The sequence below is a fragment of the Anabrus simplex genome, chromosome 1, assembly GCF_040414725.1.
Source record: "Anabrus simplex isolate iqAnaSimp1 chromosome 1, ASM4041472v1, whole genome shotgun sequence".
NCBI classification, from domain to species: domain Eukaryota; kingdom Metazoa; phylum Arthropoda; class Insecta; order Orthoptera; family Tettigoniidae; genus Anabrus; species Anabrus simplex.
In genome coordinates, this window is record NC_090265.1 from 562220511 (window position 1) to 562248381 (window position 27871).

Here is a 27871-nt window from a genome sequence, read left to right on the forward strand (position 1 = left end):
AGTGTCTGAGAACATATTCGGCTCACCTGGTGCAGGTCTTTCTATTTGACTCCCATGGGTGACCTGCACACTTGAGTGTGACATAATGATAATAATGATATGTGAAATCTGGTGCTGACATATGAACTATTCCTCTTGAATAATTACAAGATGTCTGCTGAAGGTTTAACATCCCCATCAGACAGATTAATCACCATTAACAGTGCCATATGCCCTCACATCATATGAGCAGGGCGGAGAGGTTTTGAATTGAATCCAGGCTTTTGGAATGCAATCTAGTGAACAGAAATTTTGTAAACACCTACGTTTCTACCCAGTCAACATTCTGCCTCCCAAGTGTAATGGTTAACACTATTAGCTGTCATCTTCAGAGGTCTGGGTTCGATTCCTGATACTGTCATAATTTAAGATTGGTGGGAGAATTGGTATGTGGACAAAATTGTACATGCAGCTCACCTCCACTGGGGGTGTACCTGAAAAGAGCTGCACCAACTCGGGACAAGAACACTAATTTACTTTTTTATTCCAATGTTGAAAACTATTTCCACCAAAAGGACTCTGACTGACTAACCACAATGTCAGACCACAGAGACTTGATGCTTTAACAACCATGGCTACTTGGCTGGGCTACTTGTCTTTGTCAAATGCTTAGTCAACTTTGAGGGTTATGTATAGGCAGGATTAGTGTAAATTTACCCAACTAGGGGGCTCAATACCTTATTTCTTGGATCTCCCCCATATAATTATAATTATATAATTATAGCTTGGTTGTGGGTTCGGATCCCACTGGTGTCCGGCTGGCCATTTTTGTTCTGTACTTAACATCTCTTCAACTCGTACTACATGTACGTAACACGACCTAATATGTTGAAAGTCTGTTTCGATTACAAAAATAGTATTTGCCAAATTTGTTGGGTAAGATAACTTAATAATAACTGTTAAAACAGTTTTTCAATCTATCTACACTTTTCTGAATGTTTAAATCCGTAATACGTTCCCCAGCTACTAACCTTTGCTTCCGCCAACTCCATGTAATTGGGATCAATGTTCCAGCTTCAACAGTGGAATTGATATTTATGATCTCCATCCTACGTGTGGTCTAAGCACGAAATGCATATATCTCAAGTGCTATCCTACATTACAACCAAGCCTCGCACTGTGGACAAGCTAACTTTTTGCCTTCAGAACTATCTTGAAACTTTTGTCATGTGTTTTATTACAACAATCAGCTCTTGTTTGTTCTCGATCTCACGGTGATGTAGACTGTTGGGATTGGTTCCCTCGTGTGTCGCGCCCCATACTGTGTTACACGACCATGGTATATAACATGATTTTCATACTTTGTACCTCGTTCTCTACTTTGTGCTTTTATGGACTGAGGAACCGCATCACCATCAGCAGGAGCATTCAAGTAGGACTTTGTCCTCGAAAGGAATTTTCCTTTCTTAAAGGACTTGGTTATTGGCATCCTGCCTAGCTACTATGAACTTCCTATTTTGAATCAATTTCTGAAGGAAAAACTCCCTTTTAATGTACACAGGGATAGCTTGCTGAACAGAAGGATTTGCTAGCCGGCAAATCCTGTGAAACTGTGTGTTATTTTCAGAAGACTTTTATCTTCTTTTGTGAAAAAACTGTAAGGGATCATTTCTCTTATTAACTATGCTTTGACATTCTCTCTGCTGTTTTTCCTTGAAGGTGTTAGCCTTAATTATCTGTTTGTGAATTTTTTAATCTTCCAAATGTGGGGTTCTGTGACTTTATGTGTCCAAGATATCACAACTAGGAAAGCATGTGATGGCAGCTTGGCTATCTTGTCTTTTGCACAGACACGTTGATTAAGCTGCTGTGCAACGGCTTGTTAACTATTGAACTGTGCAGGCAATTCGCTCCATCCTCATACTGTAATTATATTTTCTTCACCAATGATTGTGTATCTTTTGCTAGGATAAATTCTTTTTCTTTAGATATGTGTTTCCCACAGTTAATATCTTGAGCTTTCTCCCCTTTTCTGTTTGGACCTTCAGTCCATCCTAACTTTGCAAAATGCTTAACGTCAATTTCTATTTTCTCCCATTGGATGGGGACCCTTTCGAACATAATTTTTCCTATCCTTGGGAGTGTTCTTTACTGCATGAAAAAACAAAAAGAGTGGCTCCTGTGGTATAATTACTCTTGGAATTTGTTATTACCTTCCCTTATTATAATTATGGATGGAATAACTCGACAACAAAAATTCTGAGTAGATCTCAAGGCCAGAACACTTCCCATTTGAGATAGACTTGAGGCATGTTTCGGTTCAAATCACTACTAGTCTCTGAGAGAATTTATCAACAATGACAAAGAATGATAGGACCAGAATTCTGGCAGCTTATAGAAACAGGCTGATGATGTCTGCAGACTATCACACAACTTTATTTATTTCCTAGAGGCATGAATACATATTGAGAATGGATATCAGCAGAATCCAAATACCTTCAATTGCAGCTCAAGGAGAGAAGACTAAGAATTAAGTTGTGATATACTAATACAATTAAGTTTGACAAGCAACTTACCTAATTTTCATAAACTGATGCATATAATATTTAACACATTCCAGTCAAAGCACAAGCATAGCCCGCAGCAGTAGAAATTGCATTCTGGTCACACTGCGAGCAACGCTTCGGCTTTGGCAGGATATTAAAAATCAGGAATGAAATGTGCAGATGCTAAGGGTGTTGTATAATATTCCATGAAACTTCAGTTAGTTATAAGTCACTAGATGGCACTTCTGCTAAGGTAATGAATGACGTGTGATATTTTTCAAGCATTTCTTCCATAGAAGATTATCTTTTGACATCGCTTGCCAAACATAGCTGTGTGCTGTAGCTAGATTCATGTGTTATTTTGGACAATTTATGTGATGATAGTCGTTTGTCATAAAAAAATTATATGTTCTGTCCCGTTTAACCTGCAAATTTTGTTTCTGTTTTGGTAACAAAAATATGCATAACACTTTGCAGCTGACTTTTCTATTTTATGAAAAACGTTGTCATTATTTAAAATTTAAAAAATGTAGAAGTCATCCCAGTCTAATTCAAAAAACAAGCTCAAAATTCCTTCAATGATAGCAAAGAAAAAAGTTTGATAGAACTAAACCCCAGACTAGAGTGATTGGTACAGATTTCAAATTCCAGACTGTAATGTGTTAAAGCTCTCCTCATGCTAGTATCATTAATATCTAGTAACCGTTGAATATTTACATATTTGATGGACTCTATATTCAGCTTCACCTTCAAATCCAAACAAGTTGTAAGAAATTAAACCATTTAGTAGACTTATTTAATGACACTGGACTGAGAATAGCTGCAAGAAGAAAAATATTATGACTGTGACTCACCATTTCTGCCTGCTGAACAAGGAAGGATGACAACTTGCTGAATAAACACTAGTAGTTGACATATCCATGACAAATGAGGTACAAATATATTAAAATAGAATACAAACCAAAAGGTGACAATTCAACAGTCGATCACTTCCACACAAAATACTATTTACAAAATGGTAACAATGAACATTAAACACTATAACAATGCACTGAACTCAAATTTCTTATGTGACTGCAACTGGTTCTTTGAAGTTAAAGCTTCACATGGATATAGGGTTAAAAAAACACACACAAAATAAATTTCATGTACCTACTTTTGCATACCTGATCTTTATCCAGAAATTCTTTGTTGCAGAGTTTTAAAAAAGAAGTACACTCCAGTTCTTTACTCAATGAAATTCAGCAGACAATACAACTGATTATTAAATTTTAATTTAATTTTGTAATTTCTTCAACAAAAATGTAAGAGATAATTAACTCTGCTATTCTACAAGCATATTTAGCCAGAGAATGGTATATTTTCAGATTTTTAAAATCTGATTTCTACAAGTGTTTAAATATAAATTTGACTGAGCTATATACTACTCAGAGACAGAGTAATGCTCTGTATTCTACTTTCTGAAAAATTATCCAATAGCAACTCTTCTGGTTAACCACGGATAGCTTAATTATCTATTTTCTTTAATACTTTTAGGAAAGTTTTCTCCAGAACAGCGAATAAACTTCCAATGGAATATGGGATGTTAAAACTTAGAGCTTATTTAGTCACATAGAAGTGTACTTACACCAATCTTGATTTTTTCACATTAAATATGGACGTCATTTGCCTCTGGTGTAATTTTCGTTGAAGTATGGTCTTTCCCTATGGACGAAGCAATTAATCTACATCAGGTCATCGTACGTCATAAAGTATACTTAATTTTAGGTATTTTTACCACTAAGATGAATAGCGGAATGATGAGACACCAAAGCAATTTTCCATTTGTGATATATATATGTTCAATGAAATTGCTCTTATGATCTGAAAAGGTGCACCTGGTGTTTGTAAGAATGAATTATTGTATTTCTGTGTCTTATATGCAATAGATGATATTCATCTTTCAGCTGTATAATTTGATAAACAGAATTACTTTTTGGTATAGACTGGTCAAAAACTTCACAGATTAAATGAGCTCTCACAATCTGTATCATTTAAGTAAGCGTTTAGCAATAATTAAAGAAAAAGTTGAGTATAACTAAGGTAAGAATATTCTTCACTGGTGTAAACAAACCTCTTTTAGACAAACGACTTGATGGCTTCAATGTTGGTAACTACAGAAGTTTTATTCTATGCTGCTGAATATCACAAGGGATTCATAGTTTTAATCGCACAATAATAGTACAAATGGCACACAAGTTTTGCTCTCCTTCTTCATGACCAAGAAGAATGATTTATGAGAATATGTTATTCTGAACATAATTATGTGATGGGTTTAAAATCATACAAAGAATTTTGTAATTCAATCTCAACAACTGTTGCATTGCTTTTAACATCCCTATAACCTCTAAGATGGATGATGTTTTTGTTCTGTTTATCAGTAGTCTTCCTCACGTAAATTTTAAAATCATAGCTTTTAAACTGATATTTAAGGACGGCTGAGAATTATTATTGTTGTATCACGAGGTGTTTAAGAATGGCTTCAACCAAGTCCTCAACTTTCAAGCATATTAAGAACTAAACTCAATAACATGGCCTCAATATGCACACTGCATTAATTTAGAACACCCAACCACTGCAATTATAAGATTTAACACAAAATGACTTGGCCATCAGATCCAACAAAAAATTTATAAATATTATGAAGAGCAATTGAGCAATTTGACCAAACTCCAGCAGCAAAGATCTCTATGGTGTTGTCATCCACATTAACAGGGATTTCCAAGCTCAGTATTACTTTGTATTTCTTAATCCATAACAAAAAATGTTACAGGACCTAGGCATAAACAGAACGAATCATTAACCGTTAATGTTATTAATCAAGGCTACAGTTGTCTGGTATTCAGAATTAATTTATTATATTAAAATATTTGAATTAGTTTTTATCAAAATTTATATAACCAAAATATTATGATGTTTACTGAAAGTTTGAATTTTGAAAATAAAAAAGAATTTTAGTAAACTAATTTGACTAAGCAAACACTTCAGAAACCCACTATTCATATACAGTAAAAATGCTGGGTGGGCCAGCCATATAGTGTAGGAGTAGCATGAGTACCTCTTGTCTGAAGGAGTGAGATTTAATCCACGACGCATCCAAATATCTTCTATATACAGTATATAATTTGAACGTGTAACACAATATTGTGAGAAAACCGCAATACCATCAAAAGAAAGGTCTCCATCTTTGGATTACTAGAAAAATATAATTTACGAATGCTGTTTTTTTCCTCAAGTTCCAATAGGCCATAAATAATAGACGTACTGAGATAACCATACGATTTCATTACCAAAAGATTTGTACATTCTTACTTATTTTTCTACATAGTCACCATGAAGCTTGAGGCATTTATCGTAACGAGAAACTAGCTTTCCTACACCTTCTGCAAAGAAGTCTGCCGCCAGTCAGCTCAGATAGGTCCTTACAGCATCTTGAAGCTCTTTGTTGGTAGCGAAGCGTTGTCCACCTAACCACGCCTTCATTTCTCAAAACAGGTGATAGTCACTGGGTGCTAGGTCAGGACTGTAAGGTGGGTGGTCAAAGACTTCCCACCTGAACTTTTGGAGAAGTTCTTTTGTCACATTTGCACTATGCGGTTGTGCATTGTCATGGATCAGAACCACGCCAGATGAAAGCATGCCTCTTCGTTTGTTTCGTATTGCCCTCCAGAGGCGACGTAGGGTCTCACAGTAGACGTCCTTTGTTATTGTTAAGACCGTGAAATGACAAGAAATTTTGTGGAAAGTTCACTAATCGTAAACCTCCATGTCTCCCAGATCACTTGGTTAACTCGGTCAACCAAACTTGCAGTAGCGACCGACCGACTTGCGTCCTTGACCACCTTCGTCATGGACGTCTGTTCGACCTTCGGCAAATTTTCTACACCATTATCTCACAGCACTGTCACTCATACAGTGTTCAACGTACATTTCACTCATCCTGCAAAGAATTTCAGCAGCACTGCTTCCTCCAGCTTGAAGGAAACGAATCACACTTCGCAACTCACATTTGGCGGGAGCATCAATCATAGCCGCCATAGTTACTCGCCCGTAGCTTGGCGACGACTAAGGGATTGGAGCCAGCATTGGTGGCAGTTGTAACGAGGGAGTGGCGCAATGTACAACACGGGCCACTACGTAATTTACTTTTAGGAACAAACGAAACTTAAAAAAAAGAGAAAAACAGTCCTCATATTTCAATAAGTACTTTATTTATATTAAAATCAGAGAAGAGCTAAATATAGAACTGTTAATACAGAAGATACAGAAAGGGAGACTGAGATGGTTCGGACATGTAAAAAGAATAGGATAGGAACAGGTAGCAAGAAGGGAATTGGAAAGAGAAGTTAAGGGAAAGAGACCAGTTGGAAGACCGAGAAGAAGGTGAATGGATCAGATTTGGAAGGACATTAGAGAAGCTGGATTGGATGTGGCGGAAGTAATGGAGCAGGAAAGGTGGAAGGACAGAAGGGAGTGGAAGAGGCTTGTTAACCACACCCAGGCGACTGGAGTGGGACAGTGATGATGATGTCCTTTATTTGCGTAATAAAGTCATTTATTTGAATAATACAATGTTTAGGTCATTGCAGTTCAGTTAATTCGCCGGTAGATGGTACTATGAAAGTTGCCTCTGCTAATCTGCCCTGTGAAAGTTGTACATGCAGATCTTTCTATGTTAGTCCGATAGATGGCTTTGTGAAATCAAGCTTTTTTTTTTTTGCTTTACGTCACACCAACACAGATAGGTCTTATGGCGACGATGGGAGAGGAAACGGCTAGGAGTGGGAAGGAAGCGGCCATAGTCTTAGTTAAGGTACAGCCTGGTATGAAAATGGAAAGCCACGGAAAACCATCTTCAGGGCTGCCGACAGTGGGGTTCAAACCCACTATCTACCGAATACTGGATACTGGCCACACTTAAGCGACTGCAGCTAATGAATCAAGTTATCACCAAAATGTTAGCTGTTACTCCCTGTTGGTTCTAATAAGCGAGAAACAAAGAAATCCATCTCAGGATATTCTATTTCAAAAAGTCCTTATTATGAAACTTACATTGAATTATATTCAGTGTAGGGTTATTAACCTTTTAAGTGCTGAGTTGCCAGTTGACTGTTTGGTACCTCAGTGCAGAGTTTTTTCATTCGTATGTAAAAAATTTGTAGAAGCCTCACTGTTTAACTTATCAGTGGGGTGATTAGCTTAAAATGTTTATAAATGTTGATCCTTTATAAATATAAATGCAAATGAAAAATCCTACAATTATGTTCAATACTATTACTTTTTGTGCCCACACACACAGTAAAAGTTATACAAAGTAAAGAGCCCAAAATATAATTATTTCCTAAAATATGTAGGCAACTAATACATGTAACTCCTTACAAGTATATGCAAGTTGATATTTTAAAATACTTTCCAAACCTGGAATGTGGTGAAAGCTCAATGTTTTCCACCATTTGTTTGTGATACCAATTTGTTTCATCAACAACCAGCTGCAACAACTCCACTGGCACAAAAAGTTTTAAAAAATAAATGATTTGGGGGTTGTCATCAAACACTACTTGGATCCCAGTCTGTCACAGTTCCTTGAAAGTCTGGTGGAGAAATGTCATCCGTCCACCACAAAAATAGTGATGAAATAGCTTTTGAACTCACCGGGTTTTTCTTCTTTCATTTCAAAAGCTCTGTTTCTCACTTACAATATTTTCAGCACTCTCTGTATCATTCTCACTTTTAACATCACTTAACAATTCATTAAAATCATCATCTTCATTATCACTTTCCACTGTGGTTAATAATTGAAAGATTCTTTGATCCAAAATAACATTGCTGCGAGAGCAACTAGCTTGTTGTTCTGCCATGCTTGTTTACAACACAGATGAACTCCACAGATGTCTACAAAAAGCTCTGCAAGTTACTTCCTGAAGCTATAAGCCATGATCAATTAGTTCTACATAATGCCCAGCAAATGGATGAACATGCCAGAGATTGAATTGGCACTCGAGAATGAACCGGAAAACTCAAAAAGAAATTTAAGTTCTTGGGCACTGTCTATAGACGGGCGTAGCAGTGCCGGGCCGGTCACGTCAGCCCGTCTATAGGTGGATATAACACTCATCGGGTTAAATGAAATCTGTATGCACTGCCAAGCATGACATTTTGCTCCGGAAATTGTAAATGGACATTTTAATTCCTGTTGCCACAACGGTTTGATTTATTTTCCACAACCTCAAGTAAACAACAAACTAAAAGGTATGATGCTACATGATAATGATTTCATGAGACCTGTGAGGCAGTATAACAGTACAATGTCCTCTGCATTCTTCTCTGCTAACCGTAGCCACATTTCAGGATTAGCTCCTTACTGTTTTAAAATTCAGGGAATGATTCATACATACATTTCAGATTTACTGCCTGCTGAAAATTGCCAAGCATTATATGGCCAGCTTTATGTGATAGATTGAAGACTTGCCAGCAGAATTTGTTGTGAAAATTCTATATAAATATCAAAGGTTCAAAAATTCCATATGCATAGTCACAACGGATTCTCATGCTTCCTTTATCACCAGTTTAATTTTTAGTCTTTGTTCGCAGCTATTGCTGCGACAGGCCATTAGTATTAATTAATTCTGGACTGAGAGCTGAAACGGGGAAGCCCTCTGATATGAGAGGCAACACACCGGGACAAGAAACCCAAGCAATATCACTGATAAAATGGTCTGTCAGACCTTCAATATCTGCAGACCATCTGGCAAGCCAGGGGCTCTTTATGGACTGTAAGTACTACGGGTTTAGTTTATTTTACTTTTAGAAATGCTTAATAAAATTGAGACGTTCGATAACTTACAGGTACTGTTACCAACTCTGCAATTTTGCAGGGGGATTGAATTAAAATGAACCATTGGTAAACAAGTATATTACATAGGTATAGTGGAGTTCTGTCCCTATTAAAAAATATTTATTCAATGAACAGTATTAAACATACTGTCAATTTTAAACTAATTTTATTAATATATCATATTTTACAAATCAATCATGTCTTTAGTCACCACATGCAGAGCTACTGTGGGTACTGTCTATTAATGTTCAACACGTGGGCAATTACCCAAAAATGGAGAGCCTAAGTTTCAACACATAAATCTTCTGGTATGATGAACTATAGCCACCTTAAACTTCAAGTTTGCTCTGAGCTTGTGTATTCACTGACACCTATTAAACAAATCAGATTACATCAAGTCACAGTTACCCACAACAAGATGCTGATAGTGACCAGAATCTAGTCATGGCTAAATGCAACATCAGATTCAAGAAGAAAACTTCAAGCATAAAATGAAAATGGAATGTGCATGGTCTCAGAGATGAAGAAACTGAAAAAAATCTTCACAAAAAGAACAAATGACATGGCAAGTAAGAATAATCAGGATCAGTGGGAGTGGTGTAAAATAAGCATGTAACTGTTAAGGTTGCAGACGAGGTTTTAGGCAAGAAAAAACTGCAACTACAGAAACCTTGGATGACAGAGGAGATATAAGGTCTCATTAAAGAGGACCAGAATAAACACAGAAGAAGAAAATATCAGATCACGAGTAAGTGTACAGAAGAGGAAGAAATGTGGGCAAGGGAAATTGCAGGCACAAAGAATGGGAAGCAAGCAGCTGCATTTTCAAAGGGTTACACCTCTGTTGCCTTCTTTACCAAGCCAGAAGGTGCTACTGCCTATGTACAGGATGCACACAAAGTCTGTATACTCCTATATTCAATTAAATTGAACTCAAACTTATATGATATAAAAGTACATATACTCATTATTTCTTCTTCCTTGTTTCGCATAGGCCAGCTAAGGACCACGACATTCAACTATTGCATTTTGGAATGGGCTTTGATGTTTGCCCAGTAGTTGCGCATCCTCAGGCTGTGTTGCTCCTTCCTTTCCTTTGTCCATAGGGCACCAGTCTTCTTTGTTGGTAGTCTGTCCTGGAACTTCTTATGTTTAAGCATTTTCCTGAGTGCTGTCCGATCCTTTAAGATTCCTTCTGTTATTCCCAGTTCCTGTAGATCTTTATCCACTTCGATCAACCATGGTGACTTGGTCTTCCTATTTTGCCAGTAGCTGAGAATCCGGTTGGTCAACCTGGTAGGATGCATCCTGTAGACATGCCCACAGAATGCTAGGCGTCTCTTCCTTGCTACATTCGTTATTCTTTCACAGTACTTGTAGAGCTCTTGGTTAGGCCGTCTTTTATAACTGCCCCTTCCTTGAATGGCCCCAGTATCTTCCTCAGTATCTTTCTTTCCTGGATTTCAAGTTTTTCCATGATTCCCTTCCTGTTGAATGTTAAACATTCTGAAGCATATAAGGCTTCAGGGCGGATGACTGTCCGGTAGTGCTTCATCTTAGTATTACGAGAGAGACAGTTTTTATTATAGGTATTCTTGGTCAGTTGGTAGGCCATTTCAAGCCTGTTAACTTGAGTTGACAAAGCTGTTCCTTCAGAGAGATTGGATTCCAACCATTCTCCCAAGTACTTAAACCTGTTGGTTTTGCTGATCTCTCCCTGTTCCAGATGTAACATACAAGGAGATTCACCGATGTTCGTGATGAATTGTGTTTCTTCGAGAGACACATGTAACCCGACCTTTGCGGATTGTTGTCTGAGAACATTTAGTTGTTTCACTGAAGTTTCTATTGAATTAGATATAAGGGCCAGGTCATCGGCATACGCCAGACAGTCAACATTGAGCTCATTGTGTTTATGCCCCAAATAAATGCCACTTGGAATCTCCATTCTAGCTAACTCCTTTCGCCACTCTCTTATTACTTTTTCCAAGGCACAGTTAAAGAGGAGAGGGGACAGACCATCTCCCTGTCTCACTCCTGATTTAATTTCAAAACTTTCTGATATGGTTCCTCTGAACTTTACTCGTGACCTGGTGTTGCTTAAAGTCTGTTTGATTAGGTTATAGGTCTTCTCATCAAGTCCTAGTTCCTGCAAAATCTTCATAAGAGTAGGTCTGTCTACTGAGTCATACGCCTTTGTAAAGTCGACGAAAATGACAACGTATTTCTTACTGGCCATTTTTGCTTGATGTAATACTGATTGTAGATTGAGTATCTGTTCTGTACAAGAGCATCCTTTCTTAATTCTTCCTACTACTCTCCTAATTGTGGGTCTAGTTGAGGTTCGGCTCTATTTAATAAGGCTTTAGAGAAAATTTTGTATGTGACAAGTACCAATGAGATTCCTCAATAATTATTGATGTCAGACAAGTCTCCTTTTTTGTGCAAGGGATGAATCAATGCAGTGGTCCAGTCACTAGGTAATGTTTCGGTCTCCCAGATGTTTTGTAGAATTTCTGTCAGCTTGCTTACAGTCTTGTCTCCAGCCAGCTTCCATAGTTCGGCTACTATTGAATCTTCTCTGGATGCTTTGTTGTTTTTCAGAGACTGGATGATTTGTATTACTTCTTCTTTGGATGGTGGTTGCGAGTTTGGTTGCTTGATGTTGTCTTCGTAAGTTAAAAAGGTATCAGGTGATTCACAATTAAGGAGATCCTCGAAGTATTTGGCGAGAAGGTGGCAATTGTCAGTGTCATTATAGGCTATCTTCCCATCTGGTCCACGGAAATGGAGACTGGGTGGACTGTAGTGATTAAGGTTCGGTTTAAAGCCTCTGTAAAAGTTTCTGGTGGTGTTCTTCTTAAAGTCATCATCCAACTGTGTCAATTGGTCTTTTGTGAATTGCCGTTTCACTTGTCTGATGATATTGGCAGTTATCTTCCGTTGCTCTATGAACTTCTCTATGTTGTCTTGTGTCTTCTGTGAGTTCCACTTTAACCAGGCCATCTGCCTCTGCATTCATTACCGCTTCTTCAAATCTAGCTGTCCACCAGCATGCTTCTTCTGTTTTAGTAATGGCGCAGTCTCTGTTGCTACTTTCACTAGATTTTCCCCTCAATTCATCCCAAACTCTGCATTCTATTCTTTCCAATTTCTCTGTAAACTGTTTGCAAGTTTTTCTAAATCAAACTTAGTAAGTTTAACTGACTTGGTTCTTTTAGTATTCCTAGGTAGCAATTTCAGCTCATTATTTATTTATTTCTACTTACATATTACATCTTAAGAATCTAAAAGATCGTATGGTCTCTGCACAGCCAAATACGCTGCCATGTTCTGATGCTCATATTAAGAAACATCCTTGGGGTCACTGTTTGGAAAGCTTGAAGTACCACATTTTTCAGATCAGTTCCAACATACCTCTGTTTCCTCACCTGTTCCTTGATGTAACCCCAGAGTGCATTATCGGGTGTTGTTAGATCAGGCTTCCTTGGTGACCATGGAAGAGGAGCTGGATCACTGTCCGATTCTCAATCGACAGAGCGATTCCCAAAGACTGCATTCAGACGTTGTTGAACAGCCACTGCAAAGTGAGCCGGCGGCCCATCGTGTTGAAACCAAACATCTAAGATTCCCGCATTTTGCAGCTGCGGGATGAGCCAGTCATTAATCATCTGAAGGTAACTGTTCTGATTAACAGAATGATAAACAGATGCATTTGTGTCATTCTGCCCAGATCATGATGTGAAGTGGGTTTCGCTCGTTTTCTTAAAAAAAAAAAAAGTTGATTTTCTTTTCCCCAAAAGTAAACACTGCGACTACGGGAGCTGCGATAAATCGCACATTCATCAGTCAACATGACCTTGCCTTCCGAGCCACTGTTTGGAACTGTTGCAGCATCCGACCACACGAATCAACACGTCTCTCCAAATCATCATCTGATAATTCACTGACACTCAATGGACGCCAACACCTCACTCTGATGTGTTTCCTCATGGCTGATTCTGATATCCCCAACTCTGATGCATGTTTCTGTATGGATTTGACCAGAGATTGTTCGATAGATTTTTCCATGTCAGCACAACGTTCAAGTCTGGTGGAGGGTCTTCCACTTCTTGCAAACACTGCTTGTTAAAAAGGCTTTCTTTTCCCACGCTAACAACGTCTTCTTTGTCGTTGCTGCTTTCACAAACCATGCAAAAAATTAATCCCTCACATTTTTTATTGATTTGCCATTAATTTTACGCTCAATAATCCACACAGCAGCCAGCAAACGTTTCTCACTCGTATAATCACTTGCATCAGTCATTCTTTCAATATTTGGCACCAACTGCTGTCAACAATCGAAATCGATAACAATGGGTACCTGACAATAGAAATAAATAAATAATGAGTAGTGGTATACAGAATTTGTGTGCACTCTGTATGAAAACTAGCTGTTGATGCCTACTAACTAAACATTACTGTACCATTTTGCTTCCATCCTCTTTCTCTTCATTTAGCCATTAAGAATGAACTAGAGCTTCAGTGATGATTCTTACAACACAGTAGAGCTTGATTATATGCAGTATGAAACTTTCTACAATGTTCATTTAATTTGGTCACTTATTTTCGTTTCTTAACAGAGGGTTCCATAAAATCTTCAACCACGGCTGCAAACATTTCCTTAGTTCCTGACATCTAAAGATGACACAGACTTGGTCTGTCATTTTTTTCTTATTGGTCAGATAGAGAGATTAAATTTTTCATCATTTAAGAGAGAAAACAACTGACATTAACATCAGTTATTAATGATGCTAGTGAAGAGCAATAATTAAAATGTATGCCTCTCTCCTTGTAGGCACACACCTCTGGTAACAATGAGATACTTGTATCCTATATATCAACAATGAGCAAACTTGTCTTACCAAGGGTACATTCCAGTCTAAATATATTTTAGAACTCTGTTTATATAGGAAGAAATATCATGGTAAAATTAAATTATCAGATTAACTAAGTTATTCTGATGAGGGGAAGAGGGGGAAATCTTATAGTTTTTAGAACATGTGGTGGTCAGAATACAGTTATTTTTATTGCTTATAAAACAAATATCGGTACAATTTCAATATGTACCCCTATTCTTTCTCTTGAGGGGAGGGATGGAATGATAGAAAACCGATATCATCGTTGAATTCATGTGGGCTTTTTTGAAAGATACATCCCTGTGAAACAGATTCTACATGAAACTGGAGGTCCAGTCACTATTAACATGATATAAACAGCTATATAAAACTAACAGCTTGCTTTTTGCAGTATTTGTGACTCAACAATGCAAATGCACATTAAAGCACATCACTTATATTTTATAGCGTTATATCTTTTATACAACCTTTTACAATACATTTTGGTAGTAATGAGTTTTGTTGTTATCAAATTTAGGTGTTTAAGATTGTATACCTTTCAAGGCCTACAAGATGGCATCACTTATGTCCATGGCTGTTAACGGAAGAAGCAATGTTTAAATAGCGTTAAAACTAACGCTTTTCTTACACTGGTATATGGCTTCAAAAATAAGTTACTTTTCTTCACAAATTGGAATACATTTTAGAAGCTGAAAATACGAATACTGTTCCTCAAGTACATCAGTGAATAACAATTCAAAAGATTCAAATCTCAGTTGATTAAAATTTATAAAAGAACAATTTTGCTGCACCCTTTTATGATTACTGAATTCCTTAATATGGTATCAACACTTAAGTTGAATTATCATGTAATCTGAAAAGCTTGATTTTTTAGTAAAATACAACAGAATACTAGATGAAAATAAGAAGACAATAACAAATCATTATTACCTTGCTTTCTGTAGTTTGCTTAGCAGAGGATGGAGTACTTGACTTGGCAGACGATGAAGCACTAGACTTTGACGACGATGCCATAGTACTTGATTTGGCTGCAGGTGCCAAACTGTTTGGTTTTGACGTAGAGGCTTGGTTGTTAGACCTCACAGTTCCTTGCTTCTTATCTTCTTTCAATTTCATATGATTTCGACTGACTGGCTTCTCGGCTCTGATGCTGCGTTCATATGGTAGCAGTAATCTAGAGCAAAGGAAATATCTATGCTGATATTTTAAAGAGAAAGTTTGTGTGCTAGTTTGTATATGGAGGCCAATCTTGGGAACCACACAATCGATTTCACTAGTTCTTCCAGATAATTACAAGTATAGGCTATAAATATATAGGACAAAATACCTTCCAGTGTTTTGGTGCATGCTCTATTGGATAGAAACCAATGTAACATGTAAACTGTTAGTCTTACAAAAACTGGAGCATGTAGAGAGGATTTTTAAATTACTTTCAAAAATGTCTATTTGCATTTTCTTCCTAACTCTAGCATTTACCCAGGAAATTCTGTACTTTTTTATTGTATGCTTTTTTCAATAAAAAACAAAAGCAATAAAAAGAAGCATACATGCAGGATTGAAAATTAAACTTTCTACAATATTGTCCACATGCATTTTCTTCATTACTCAACCAGTCTGGCAGATATTTGCTCTTTTACATGTTTCAAAGAGCATTTCGAGCGGGAGTTTGCAAGCCACGCATTACAGCAGGATGCACTAGGGTGAAAATCGTTTTTGGATCTATTAGTGGTACAAGTCCAACAACCATTATGCTTTCTCACAATGTGTGAGAAACTTTACTACCGAGCAAATTCAATATGCGGTTTGGGTCACTTAGCTGTGAGAATGCATGCAGGAGATAGTGGAATCAAATTCCACCATCAACAGCCTTGAAGGTGACTTTCCATGGATTCCCATTTTCACACCAGGAAAATGCTGGGGCTGTACAGTATTTAAGGCCATGGAAGCTTCCTTCCCAGTCCTAGCACTGTCCTATACCATCATCGCCTTTCTAAGCCCATGAGATGTAAAAAAAAATTAAAAAAAGAGAGAAGAAGAAGAAGACAACCTTATTATGGCGTAAGGCAGGTGGCGAGATAAAAGAAAATGTGGAGCAAGACAAAGGAAATTTACATCAGAGATCCTTATAAGAGAATACACTGCCTAATCTGTTAGAAGTAAAAGTTGTTTTTTTATTTGGCTTACGTCGCACCGACACACATAGGTCTTATGGCGACGATAGGACAGGAAAGGGCTAGGACTGGGAAGGAAGCAGCCGTGATCTTAATTAAGGTACAGCCCCAGCATTTGCCTGATGTGAAAATGGAAAAACAAGGAAAACCATCTTCAGGGCTGCCAACAGTGGGGTTCAAACCCACTACCTCCCGGATGCAAGTTCACAGCTGCGCGCTCCTAACCGCACGGCCAACTCGCCCGGTCAGAAGTACAAGTAATGTTCACTGGTTAAGGGAAATGATTCACTAAGTGGTACAGAGACTGAAGAGAGAAATGGGGCATGACAGAGAGGCTGATCAGAAATTGTTCACTACTGTTACCAACAAATGGGTAGAGACCCTCTTTGAGGCAAATCTACCTGAGTCTGTGGCAACCCGCCCATGAGAGTCCCAGAGCACACTGACCCAGTATGTAGCACCTGGTATGGGTCCCAAATCAGAGTTATGAGTGAAGACCTCAACGGCATCTGCGGCAGAGGTGGGCTTTGTTCCAGCGTAGGTAGCCCAGTACTCAGGATTAATGGAGTACAAGACCTCAAAGGGGGAGAAGAAGTCCTTAGGTACGGTGAAGCTGGTGGAGGAGGCAGTCCTTCTTCTTGGAGTTAAATAAAGAAGAAACCACTGCCTTGTATCAAAGATGGATCTTCCAAGGGCTAGAGCAGTAAACTCTGACAAAAAATCCAATTCTGTGTTAGGCCTAGCAAGTCAACAGGATAGAACTATAAGGGTTGCTTTCTGAGTTAAAAGAACCTCAGAAAGATATGAATACAGGATGTAGACAATGCTTCTAGTGCTCTTTGAACTGATGACGACTTTATGCCCGAAGATCCTCCAAGAAGCATGAGAAGAACTAATCATAGGAATCAGCTTCAGTTTGGAACAACAATTTAATGAGATCACAAATTTAATGAGACACAGACACACTCACATCTTAGGTCTAAATGAAACAAAATGGAAAACTGCAACATGGGAGTGTTAGAGGATGGATATAAATTATATTGGAATGGGAATAAATCAGTAGCACGGAATGGTGTAGGTTTTATCCTCAGTAAAGACATAGTATCTTGGATGTCATGTTCATCAATAAGAGACTAATCAAAGCCAAAGTGTGTCTGAAAGGAGAAACCTTAACTGTAGTTCTGGTCTATGATTCCCAACGAGGTTGCAGTGAAGACAAAAAAACAAACTTCTTACAAGAACTGGAAGACAACACTGATGAAGAGAACCTAATGATAATTGGGGAATTCAATGCCCAGGTAAGAACTGATAAGATAGGCTAAGAAAGAATCTTAGGGTCCTATAGATTTGACAAAAGAAATGAGCGAGAACTCCTGTTTGATTTATGCACACAAAATCAACTTGTAGTGAAGAATTTGTGGTTTCAGAAAAAAGACGGCAACAGGATTACAAGATACAGCTGGGATGGTCATTACATGTCAATGATAGATTATGTGGTAACTGATAGACAAGCCAGAGAAAGAGTGCAAGAGGTTAAAGTAATACAGAGTGAATGCCTTTACAGTGATCACAGACTTCTTGTTGCAGATCTGTGAGAAATTAAAACTAATTGTTAATGTAACAAAAAGAAAAATACCAAGAATAAAGGATTGAAACTGAAAGATCTTGATTTGAAACAGCAGTTCCAAGAGATCGGACCCAAGCTAGCAATAACAGATATGAGAAATGGAAATGAAGAATGGAATAATTTCAAGACAAGCTTTGTGAGCAGTGCTAATAAAATATGAGGGAGGACGAGCAGCAGAGATAATGTGAAAAGAACCTCATGGTGAAATGATAGAGTGAAAGAGGCAATAAAGAGAAATAAGGCTAAGGAAGCCCTAAATTTAGCCAAGTATAATGAAAGGAATTAAGAGTGATCACAGAGGTAACAGCAGATTGGAAGAGACTGCGATAGATACAGGAAACTGGATGTTAGGAGAATTGTACGGGAAGAAAAAAGATAAATGTTGGGAGGAATTCACCTCTGAATTGGATGATGATAGTAAAGGAAATATGAAAATACTGTATGGAATTGTGAGAAGGAAAAGATCTGACAAACAAACAATTACAGCAATACAGATAGCTGATGGGAATATAGTCTGCAATATGAGAGATATCAGGAACACAATGAAACAGGATTTTGACAGGCTTCTTAATGGATCTTTGCAAGTTGCTTTACGTCGCACTGACAAAGATAGGTCTTATGGCGACAATGGGACAGGAAAGGGCTAGGAATGGGAAGGAAGCGGCTGTTGCCTTAGTTAAGGTACAGCCCCAGCATTTGCCTGGTGTGAAAATGGGAAACCACAGAAAACCATCTTCAGGGCCTGCCAACAGTGGGGTTCGAACCCACTATCTCCCGAATACTGGATACTGGCCACACTTAAGCGACTGCAGCTATCCCGCTCGGTCTTAATGGATCTGACATGATGCCTGATGGGGAGGAAAGTACAAGAGCAACAGATAAAGATATTCCAATTAAAAGCCAGAAGTTGAGAGAGCCCATCACAGGATGCAATGTGGTAAGTCAGCTGGAGAAGGTGAAATTACAGCTGATATGATTAAAGCTATACAAGGGATATAATGGCTGTACAGAGTCCTTAGAGCAGTATGGAATGATAATCAACAACAACAACAACAACAACAACAACAATAATAATAATAATAATAATAATATTTGCTTTACGTCCCACTAACTACTTTTACGGTTTTCGGAGACGCCAAGGTGCAGGAATTTAGTCCCGCAGGAGTTCTTTTACGTGCCAGTAAATCTACCGACATGAGGCTGACGTATCTGAGCACCTCCAAATACTGCCGGACTGAGCCAGGATCGAACCTGCCAAGTTGGGGACAGAAGGCCAGAGCCTCAACCATCTGAGTCACTCAGCCCAGTGAATGATAATCAAATGCCAGAAGATTGGACAAAAGGGGGCGATAGTTTCTCTCATAAGAAGGGGAATAGAAGGAAAAGTGAAAATTATAGAGGTACAGTATAACTCTTCTCTCCCATGGCCTTAAAATGATGGAGATCATTAAAGCCAGAGCGCGAACAATTCTAGCGCCCATCTTAGAAGAGGAACAACATAGGTTAGGCCTGCTGGCAGGAGCACAACAGATTTGATATTTGCCTATAGGATGCTGGCAGAACAATATTGGGAAAGAGGAGAAGACTTATTTATTGTGTTTATGGACCATGAAAAGGCATACAATAATGTCCCTAGATCAGTCATCTGGAAGAGTCTCAGAAAACTCACAATACCTGAGTACCTCATCAGAAAAATTCAAATGTTGTATACCAATTGCAGAAGTTGTGTCCATATTGGAGATGGATAATCCAACACAACCAAGGGAGTACAACAAGGAAGTGCCCTCTCACCTCTTCTATTCATAGCAGTTACGGACTGAAAGGGAGTAGGAAATGGAAAACTACAGGCTTTGGTGTTTGTAGATGATGTAGCAATGTGGGATGACGCTGGAGGGAGTACAAAGCAAACTTCATTTGTGAAAAATTACCTTATTTACGCGAATAATCCCCGCTTACTTAAAAAAAATTTAAAAAATTGAAGGCACGTAATTGGGGTGCGAGTTTTATTTGTGTCAATGTTAGCAACATGCTCATGGCTCACCTAGTTTTCGATATTGGGTGTACAGTTATGTTTTGTGTAACCACAGGTGGAAGAAAACTGCCCCCATATGTCATATTTAAATGGAAAACAACTCAGACTTTTAATTTAAAATTGCCTTTACACTAAAAAAAAAAAAATTTACGCAGTAATTTAAATTCAAAATATCTTCTTGTCACAGTAGAATGCATCTTCCAGAACATGCAGGGGTAGCCTGCTGCACTTTCACTCACTTCGGTGTGTTGACAGTTTATTTCATAGCTGAAATCGTAATTCTTTGTATTCAGCATTTTAAAGAATGCCACAGTATCACGTAACAGGCAGTGTGCAAACAAGCAGAATCCGCGAACACTGGCGATTCTCTTTGGCGATGCCGACAGTTGGCGAAAAAGTGTGGCTCATAATTATAATCACTTCGTACATAACTAACAATATTGTCAATGCCAATGAAACTGCATTGGTTTTTTTTATGCCTAGCCCAAACGGACTTTCTAAAAGGAGATGAGGTCACTGTACTGTGTTGCAATGCAGGTTGAAGTGAAAGACTTCCTCCCCTCGTCATAGGAAAGTTCGATAAGCCACGATGTTTTAAGGGCACCGGGTACTTTCTGTGCAAATAAAAGCCATCTAAAAATGCATACCTTACAGTAATCCAATGAATAAAGTACTTGCACAGGGGAACCAGCACAGACTTCTCGTCTTTGAGTATTTCTTCTTTCATTGCGTGATTCAAAGTTAAACACTTCACGATTGTTCTATACTGAACTGAGAATCACAATGAAATATATTAAGTTTAAAGGTTGTACCTTTTCAATACAATACAATTCTGTTGCGCAAAATTATGTCACAACGTATTTATTACGGTACCAGTTTTGACACATTTTTAGTGTCATCATCAGCCAATCTGATAAAGCGAGCAAAAACACAAAATAAATACGACAATACACACACACATGGTACAAGAACATATATCGAGTATTCCACTTAAAAGAAAGTATCTGTATTTTGAAAGTACGGTCGACTAAACTGTTGTTGTAAGTAGCATATTTATGTGTTTGTGGGTGTGATGAATCCTGCCTGATGGCGGTTGCTGTTTGTGTGGGTTTTCTATATACCTTATAATATAATGAGGTTGAAAGCCTGCTTATCATTAGATCTAAGAAGATTGATTTGTTGAATTCAGATTCAAGGGTGAATTTGATATGGAGATTAGTAAGAGTGGAAGACGCATTAATGGTTCGGTCATCAAGTATTAAAAAGGTGGTGTTGACATACCTAGCCCAAAAATATATATATTTACAAAGGTGTTGTTGTTATCAATTATCGTGTGTTCTAAAAAGTATAAATAAATTTCCGCTAAAAGGCCAGAGGCCGGTGACCCCATCGACAATCCATCCTGTTGATATATGACATTGTCAAAAGTGAAATAATTATCGTTAACTATTAATTTAAGAACAGACATAAAGTCCTGGATCTAAAGTTTACTAAGATGATTGTGTGTATGTTTAAGTTGTTTCAATAATGGGAAATAGTTTTTTGGTCTTAATACTGGGATACATGTTAGTGATGTCAAATGAATGGAGGGAATGGTATGGTTGGATTTTGAAGTTGTCTAATTTATCAATTAATTCTATGGTGTTTCTTATAGATGTATTTGACAAATATTTGTAATTTTCTTAAGGAATTTTTGAAAAAAATATGGCTAATTTGTATAGCGGGCAGGGTCTATAATAAATCATCATCGGTTCGCCCTTCCAGCGAGCCGGGTAGTGTGTTTGAAAACGAGCGTCTTCCAAAGTTTCCTATTCAAAAACATTTCGTTGTCAAAGACAGATTCCCAATTCCATCCTCTTCTCTCCACGTCTTCCCTCAGTTGGTCCATCCATCTTCTTCTTGGTCTTCCAGCTGGTCTTCTACCTGTTATTCTCTTTTCCAAATAAGCGCATGGTAACTTTGTGCTATTCATTCGTTTAATATGCCCAAACCATTTAAATCTAGATGACCTAAGTCATCGATTCATTTCGACCTAGGTTAGATCGGATCTCATCATTTTTCACATGATCAAGTCAGGTCTTTTAGAGGGCAGTTCTAAGAAATTTCATTTCACAGGCTTGAATCCTACTAAGATCCTTTGATGTTAGTGTGCAGGTTTCCAGAGAATATGTAAGGATGGGAATGAAATATGATTTGTACAGGGTCATTTTTGTTCTTTGTGGGACCGCCTCATCCCATAGTAGGTGTCTAACGATACTGTAAAAGTTAGAGCCTTTGGTTATTCTGTTATTTCTATCTCAACTCTGTTATTACTAGCCATTACGCTTCCTAAATAACTGAATTGGTGTACTACTTCAACTTGGTGGTCCTGTATTTTTAAGTTGCATTCTGTATTATGTCTGCTGATTTTCGATGCTACTGTTTTTGATGGGTTCAATTTCATTCCATAATCATCAAACTTCTTACACCATCCATTCAGATTATTTTGCACTCCCTTCTCTGTTTCATCCCTTATTGCCACATCGTCTGCAAATACCAGAGCCTGAAGATCTTTATTACCTTTTCCTTTTAGTTCCTTTAAAATGGTATGCATAACTGCTATGAATATGTTGTACTCCTTTAGTTGTATTGAACCATTCAGAGTGACCATCTCCAATTCTGACACAGCTTTTACAATTAGTATATAGCATTTGGATCTTCCTAAGAAGGTACTCCAATACACCAAGTTTTCTAAGACTTTTCCAAATAGTTGATCTAGGAACATTATCATACGCCTTTTCAAGGTCTATGAACACAATAATTAGGTCTTTTCCTCTTTCCCAGTGTTTCTCTGCCAACATCCTCAAAGCAAATATCAGATCTGTTATGCTTCTTCCAGTCCTAAAGCCATGCTGTTCCTCTTCTAAGATAGGCTCTAGTATATCCCTTACTCTGGCTTCAATGATCTCCATAATTTTAAGGCCGTGTGATAAGAGGGTAATGCCTCTGTAATTTTCAGTTTTCCTTCTACTCCCTTTCTTAAAGATAGGAAGTACCACCCCTTTTGTCCAATCTTCAGGTATTTTGTTATCCTTCCATATTGTTCTGAGAACTCTATACAGCCACTGTATTCCTGGCGAACCAGCAGCTTTAATCGTGTCAGCTGTAATTTCATCAGCTCCTGCTGACTTAGCACTTCTCATCCTATGGAGAGCTTGCTCTACTTCTGTCCATGTAATTGGGGCATCTTCCTCTATTGTTTTCTGTCCTACATCCTCAACAGAGATCTCTTTAGGGCCATTTAGGAGCTTGTCAAAATACTGCCCCATTGTATCTGTGATATCTTTCATATTGCGAACTATATTCCCATCTGCTGTCTCCAGCGCTGTAATTGGTTCTTTATCTGATCTTTTACTTTTTACTATTCCATATATCATTTTCATATTCCCTTTACTGTCTTTTTCCAGTTTAGTTGTAAATTCTTTCCAACTTTTCTCTTTTTCTTCCCATACAATTCTCTTGACTTCCAACTTTGTGTATCTATATTCCTTTGCCATCTCTTCCAATTTATTGTTATCTATTCGGTCGCTGTTGATTCTTCTGTAAGACTTAGCCACATCAAGAACTTTTCTGGCTTTATTCCTTTTCATTATGGCTTCTTTCACTTTATCATTCCACCAAGATGTTCTTTTCTCTCTCACTCTTCTGCTTGTTCTTCCACATATTTTATCTGCACTACCAACCAGATTTGCCTTAAAATCATTCCATTCTTCATTACCTTTCTTTGTGTCTGTTATTGGTATTTTAGCTCTGATTTCCTCTTGAAACTGCTGTTTGACTTCCACATCTTTCAATTTCCAGTCTTTAATTTGTGGTTTTTTCTTCTTATTTACTTTAATAATAGGTATGGTGACTCTTAGGTCTGCAATGAGGAGTCTATGGTCACTATCAAGGCTCTCACTAGGTATCACTTTTACATCATCCACCTTTTCTCCACGTGACCTATCTGTGATGATAAGGTCTATCACTGATCTATACTGACCATCCCAGCTGTATCTCGTTATCTTGTGGCTATCCCGTTTCTGAAACCACGAGTTCTTCACCAGAAGTTGGTTCCGTGTACATAGATCAAGCAGAAGTTCACGCTCCTCATTTTTTTACCAAATCCATATGGACCAATAATGTCTTCATAACCTGACCTATCAGTTCCTACCTGGGCATTAAAATCCCAAATTATCATTATGTTCTCTTTATCAATGATGTCCTCTAGTTTTACTAGGAAGCTTGCCTTTTGGTCATTGCTACAACCCTGCTGGGGAGCATAAACTTGGATTATAGTTTGAGTTTCTCCATTTAGGCATATTTTAGCTTAGATTAATCTCTCACTGACGAAGGAGACATCTGTTACACTATCAATGTCTTTATGGAGTATAAAACCAACTCCATTCCTCACCACTGCAGGATTACCACTCCAGTATAATTTATATCCGTCCTCTAACATTCTTGCGTTGCAACCTTTCCATTTGGTTTCACTTAGCCCTAGGATGTGAATATGTCTACAGTTCATTAAATCCGTGATTTTTTTGCATTTTCCTGTTTGAGTCATAACGTTTCAGGTTCCAATCTGAAGCTTGTTTCTATGATCGGTTCTTCTCGTGCATCTTGAATGAACATCAGACATGACGTCTTTATTAGTTCCAAGAGTACTTGAAGTATTGTCGACATTCAGAATATGTTTCTTTCTGAGGCTCGTTGAAAGCAACTGCATTGCACTCCTGTACTGAATTGCTAGGCCTAACGAACTAGAGGCAGCAGCTGATGAATTTATGTGTTATTTTCCACACAAAGGTCTCATCTTTTCCAACCTTCTAAGGGAAAACTCCTCTGCTCGCAGCTATTGGTTTTCCCTTAGTTTGCCTGGTTTGGTATCGGCTGCCAGACCCTCGGCCAGACAGTCGCAGGTAGTACCATCTACTGTCGCATACGATAGCAGAATATATTCTGACCTGACTCTTTGGTCTATAATAAAAGATTGGGCAAACTTAAAAAGAAAAGAAAAAATAATAACCTCATCATTACAAAAGCGGATAAAGGAAATAAACCAAACCAAACCCCATAGCACTACAGCCCTTGAAGGGCCTTGGCCTACCAAGCGACCGCTGCTCAGCCCGAAGGCCGCAGATTACAAGGTGTCGTGTGGTCAGCATGACAAATCCTCTCGGCCGTTATTCTTGGCTTTCTAGACCGGGGTCGCTATCTCACCGTCAGATAGCTCCTCAATTCTAATCACGTAGGCTGAGTGGACCTCGTACCAGCCCTCAGGTCCAGCTAAAAATCTCTGACCTTGCCGGGAATCGAACCCGGGGCCTCCGGCTAAGAGGCAGGCATGCTACCCCTACTCCACGGGGATAAAGGAAATACAACCGTTATTGAATATTGAATTTTCACGACCGCATTGTAATCTAAAGCGACTTTCAATCTATTAGGTCGTGTTACATACATTTAGTACGTGTTGAAGAGATGTCAAGTACAGAACAAAAATGGCCAACCAGACACCAGTGGGATCCGAACCCACAACCTCCCGTGAAAATTCAATATTCATTGACTTGGCCCTCAATGGACACCTTAAACACACTCTACAGTGTGATGGTAGTAGTACCAGACCTGTAGCTTAGATCCTTTCCAACAGAACAAAGATGGCCTAGGCCACCATAGCTCAATTGGTAGAGCAACCGATGCAAAATCGGCTCGTGTGGCTGTTGGTCACAATATTGTGAAGAGTGTTTCCCGCGCTCACATATAAACATTTGTAAGCCGTGCTGAGGCACTCAGCTTTGGCTTGCCAGCCGCTGAGAATGGAGCTCCTGTTGGATGTTACCGCCAAGTGCGAAATGCGCGCAGTTATTCGGGTTTTGAACGCAAAAGGCACTGAACCGATTGAAATCCATCGCCAAGTGACTAGCAAAAGAGCAGAAGATAGTAAACTTCTGTCGAGACCGTCGTGAAGGTTGAGCAAATCATACATGAAGATCGGTGGATCACCCTGGATGATCTCTGCACTTTGGTTCCTGAGGTTTCCCAAAGCACTGCTCACAGAATTTTAACGGAAAAGTTGAAATAATGGAAGGTGTGTGCAAGATGGGTGCCACGCATGCTAACTGAAGACCACACTTCATGAACAGCATGGCGGCGAGCTGGTATGACAAGGGCATACAAAAATTGTCACAGTGTCTACAAAAATGCATCGACCAAAATGGTGATTATGTAGAAAAATAGCTAAATGTTCAAGCTGTAAAATGATGTAAACAATTGTAGACATAAACAGGTCTATGTATTTATAAAAAAATAGGGGACCTTATTTTTGGGATTACCTTCATATTTTAGTAAGTTTTACAGCATAACTGCCTTCATAGTTTGAGGATTCTGTCTAACTTTTTGTCCTCTGTTCTTACAGTACAAACCTTTCATAATGACGCCGTGTGTATGTAGCAGCACTGGTACTCCCTTGGTGGCCCCCTAATTCATCGTATATGGTCTTCCACAATCTGTTCGAAGTTACCACGTTGTAACCTCCAAGTTTTTGCACCTTTGTGTAGAAGGCATACAGATCAACTAGAAACATAAACATAACATATAAATATTCTTACATGAAAGACAAATTCTTAAAAGTGAAGTGTTCCAGATATAACCAGTGAGAATACTGGCAAAAAAGAACAGTAATTAATCATTCAACGAACAGATTATATTATTTCACAATTGCTCCACTCTTCAGACAAACAGAAAAACCTGACTTCACCCAAACTGCAACATTAATACTGTACAAGCAATAAATGCTCAGCAGGAGCTAGCAGAAGTACACAATATATATGTCGAGGAAAAAGAATGCAGAGCAATGACTTACCATGTTAGACCGTGTGGACAGAGCAGACATATAAGAATTTTTGGCTGCAGCCTTCGCCATTGCCCAGGTTTCTGCTGCATATGTCATTACAGGTAAGTAATATCCCTTTGCACATTACTTCTTTAGCCTTCATTCGTACATCTTTATTCCATATTAATCCCCATACCTGGTGGTAAAAGGCACTCCCCAGTTGTAACGTTCTATTAATTTCCATATCCAGTCTTTCATTTTCTGTCAATTCACTTCCCAAGTATCTGAAATGTTCTACTACTTCCAGTTCCTTGTCTCCAATTTTGATAGCTCCTTTTCCTTCTTTACTTCCTCTACTCATCAAAATTGTCCTGCTCTTCTCCACATTGATCCTCAACCCCACTGCTCAATCCTTCTGTTCAGTACATTCAGCTGTTGTTGTACCTCCTCCCTATCTTCTTCCCAGATCACATCATCATCCACAAACATCATTACATTAATTCCTTCCACTCTATAATCTTCCTTTGCTGCCTTTACCATGCCATCCATCACCATTATGAATAGTAAAGGTGACAACACACTTCCTTGTTTTAGCCCACTGTGAATTCCAAACCATTTTGTTATCTTCGCACAGCTGTAACAGTTATTATATATTGCTTTTATCAATGTTATTTAGTTCCTTGACAATGCCCCTGTGTGTCAGGCTCTCCCAAAAAAATTTTCTGGGGATGCTGTCATATGCCTTTTCTAAGTCTATAAAATTAATTTCTATATCCTTCCCATACTCCCAGCTCTTTTCCATGATCTGTCTCAGAATGAAAATGGGTTCTATTATTGACCTTCTACTTCTGAATCCAAATTGTTCCTCTTGCAAGCGACTACCCACCTTTTCTC

At 38.3% G+C, this 27871-nt stretch overlaps 1 protein-coding gene across 1 annotated transcript in view; it reads right to left on the reverse strand.

Moving 5' to 3' along the window:
- LOC136877570 (AT-rich interactive domain-containing protein 5B) overlaps positions 1-27871 on the reverse strand; it is a 369783-nt gene that overhangs the window by 8765 nt on the left and 333147 nt on the right. Inside the window, exons 6-7 of the mRNA XM_067151759.2 lie at positions 26568-26718; positions 15228-15471 (exon numbers count right to left, since the gene is read on the reverse strand). Coding sequence (XP_067007860.2) covers positions 15228-15471; positions 26568-26718 — 395 coding nt within the window. The remainder of the gene's footprint in view (positions 1-15227; positions 15472-26567; positions 26719-27871) is intronic.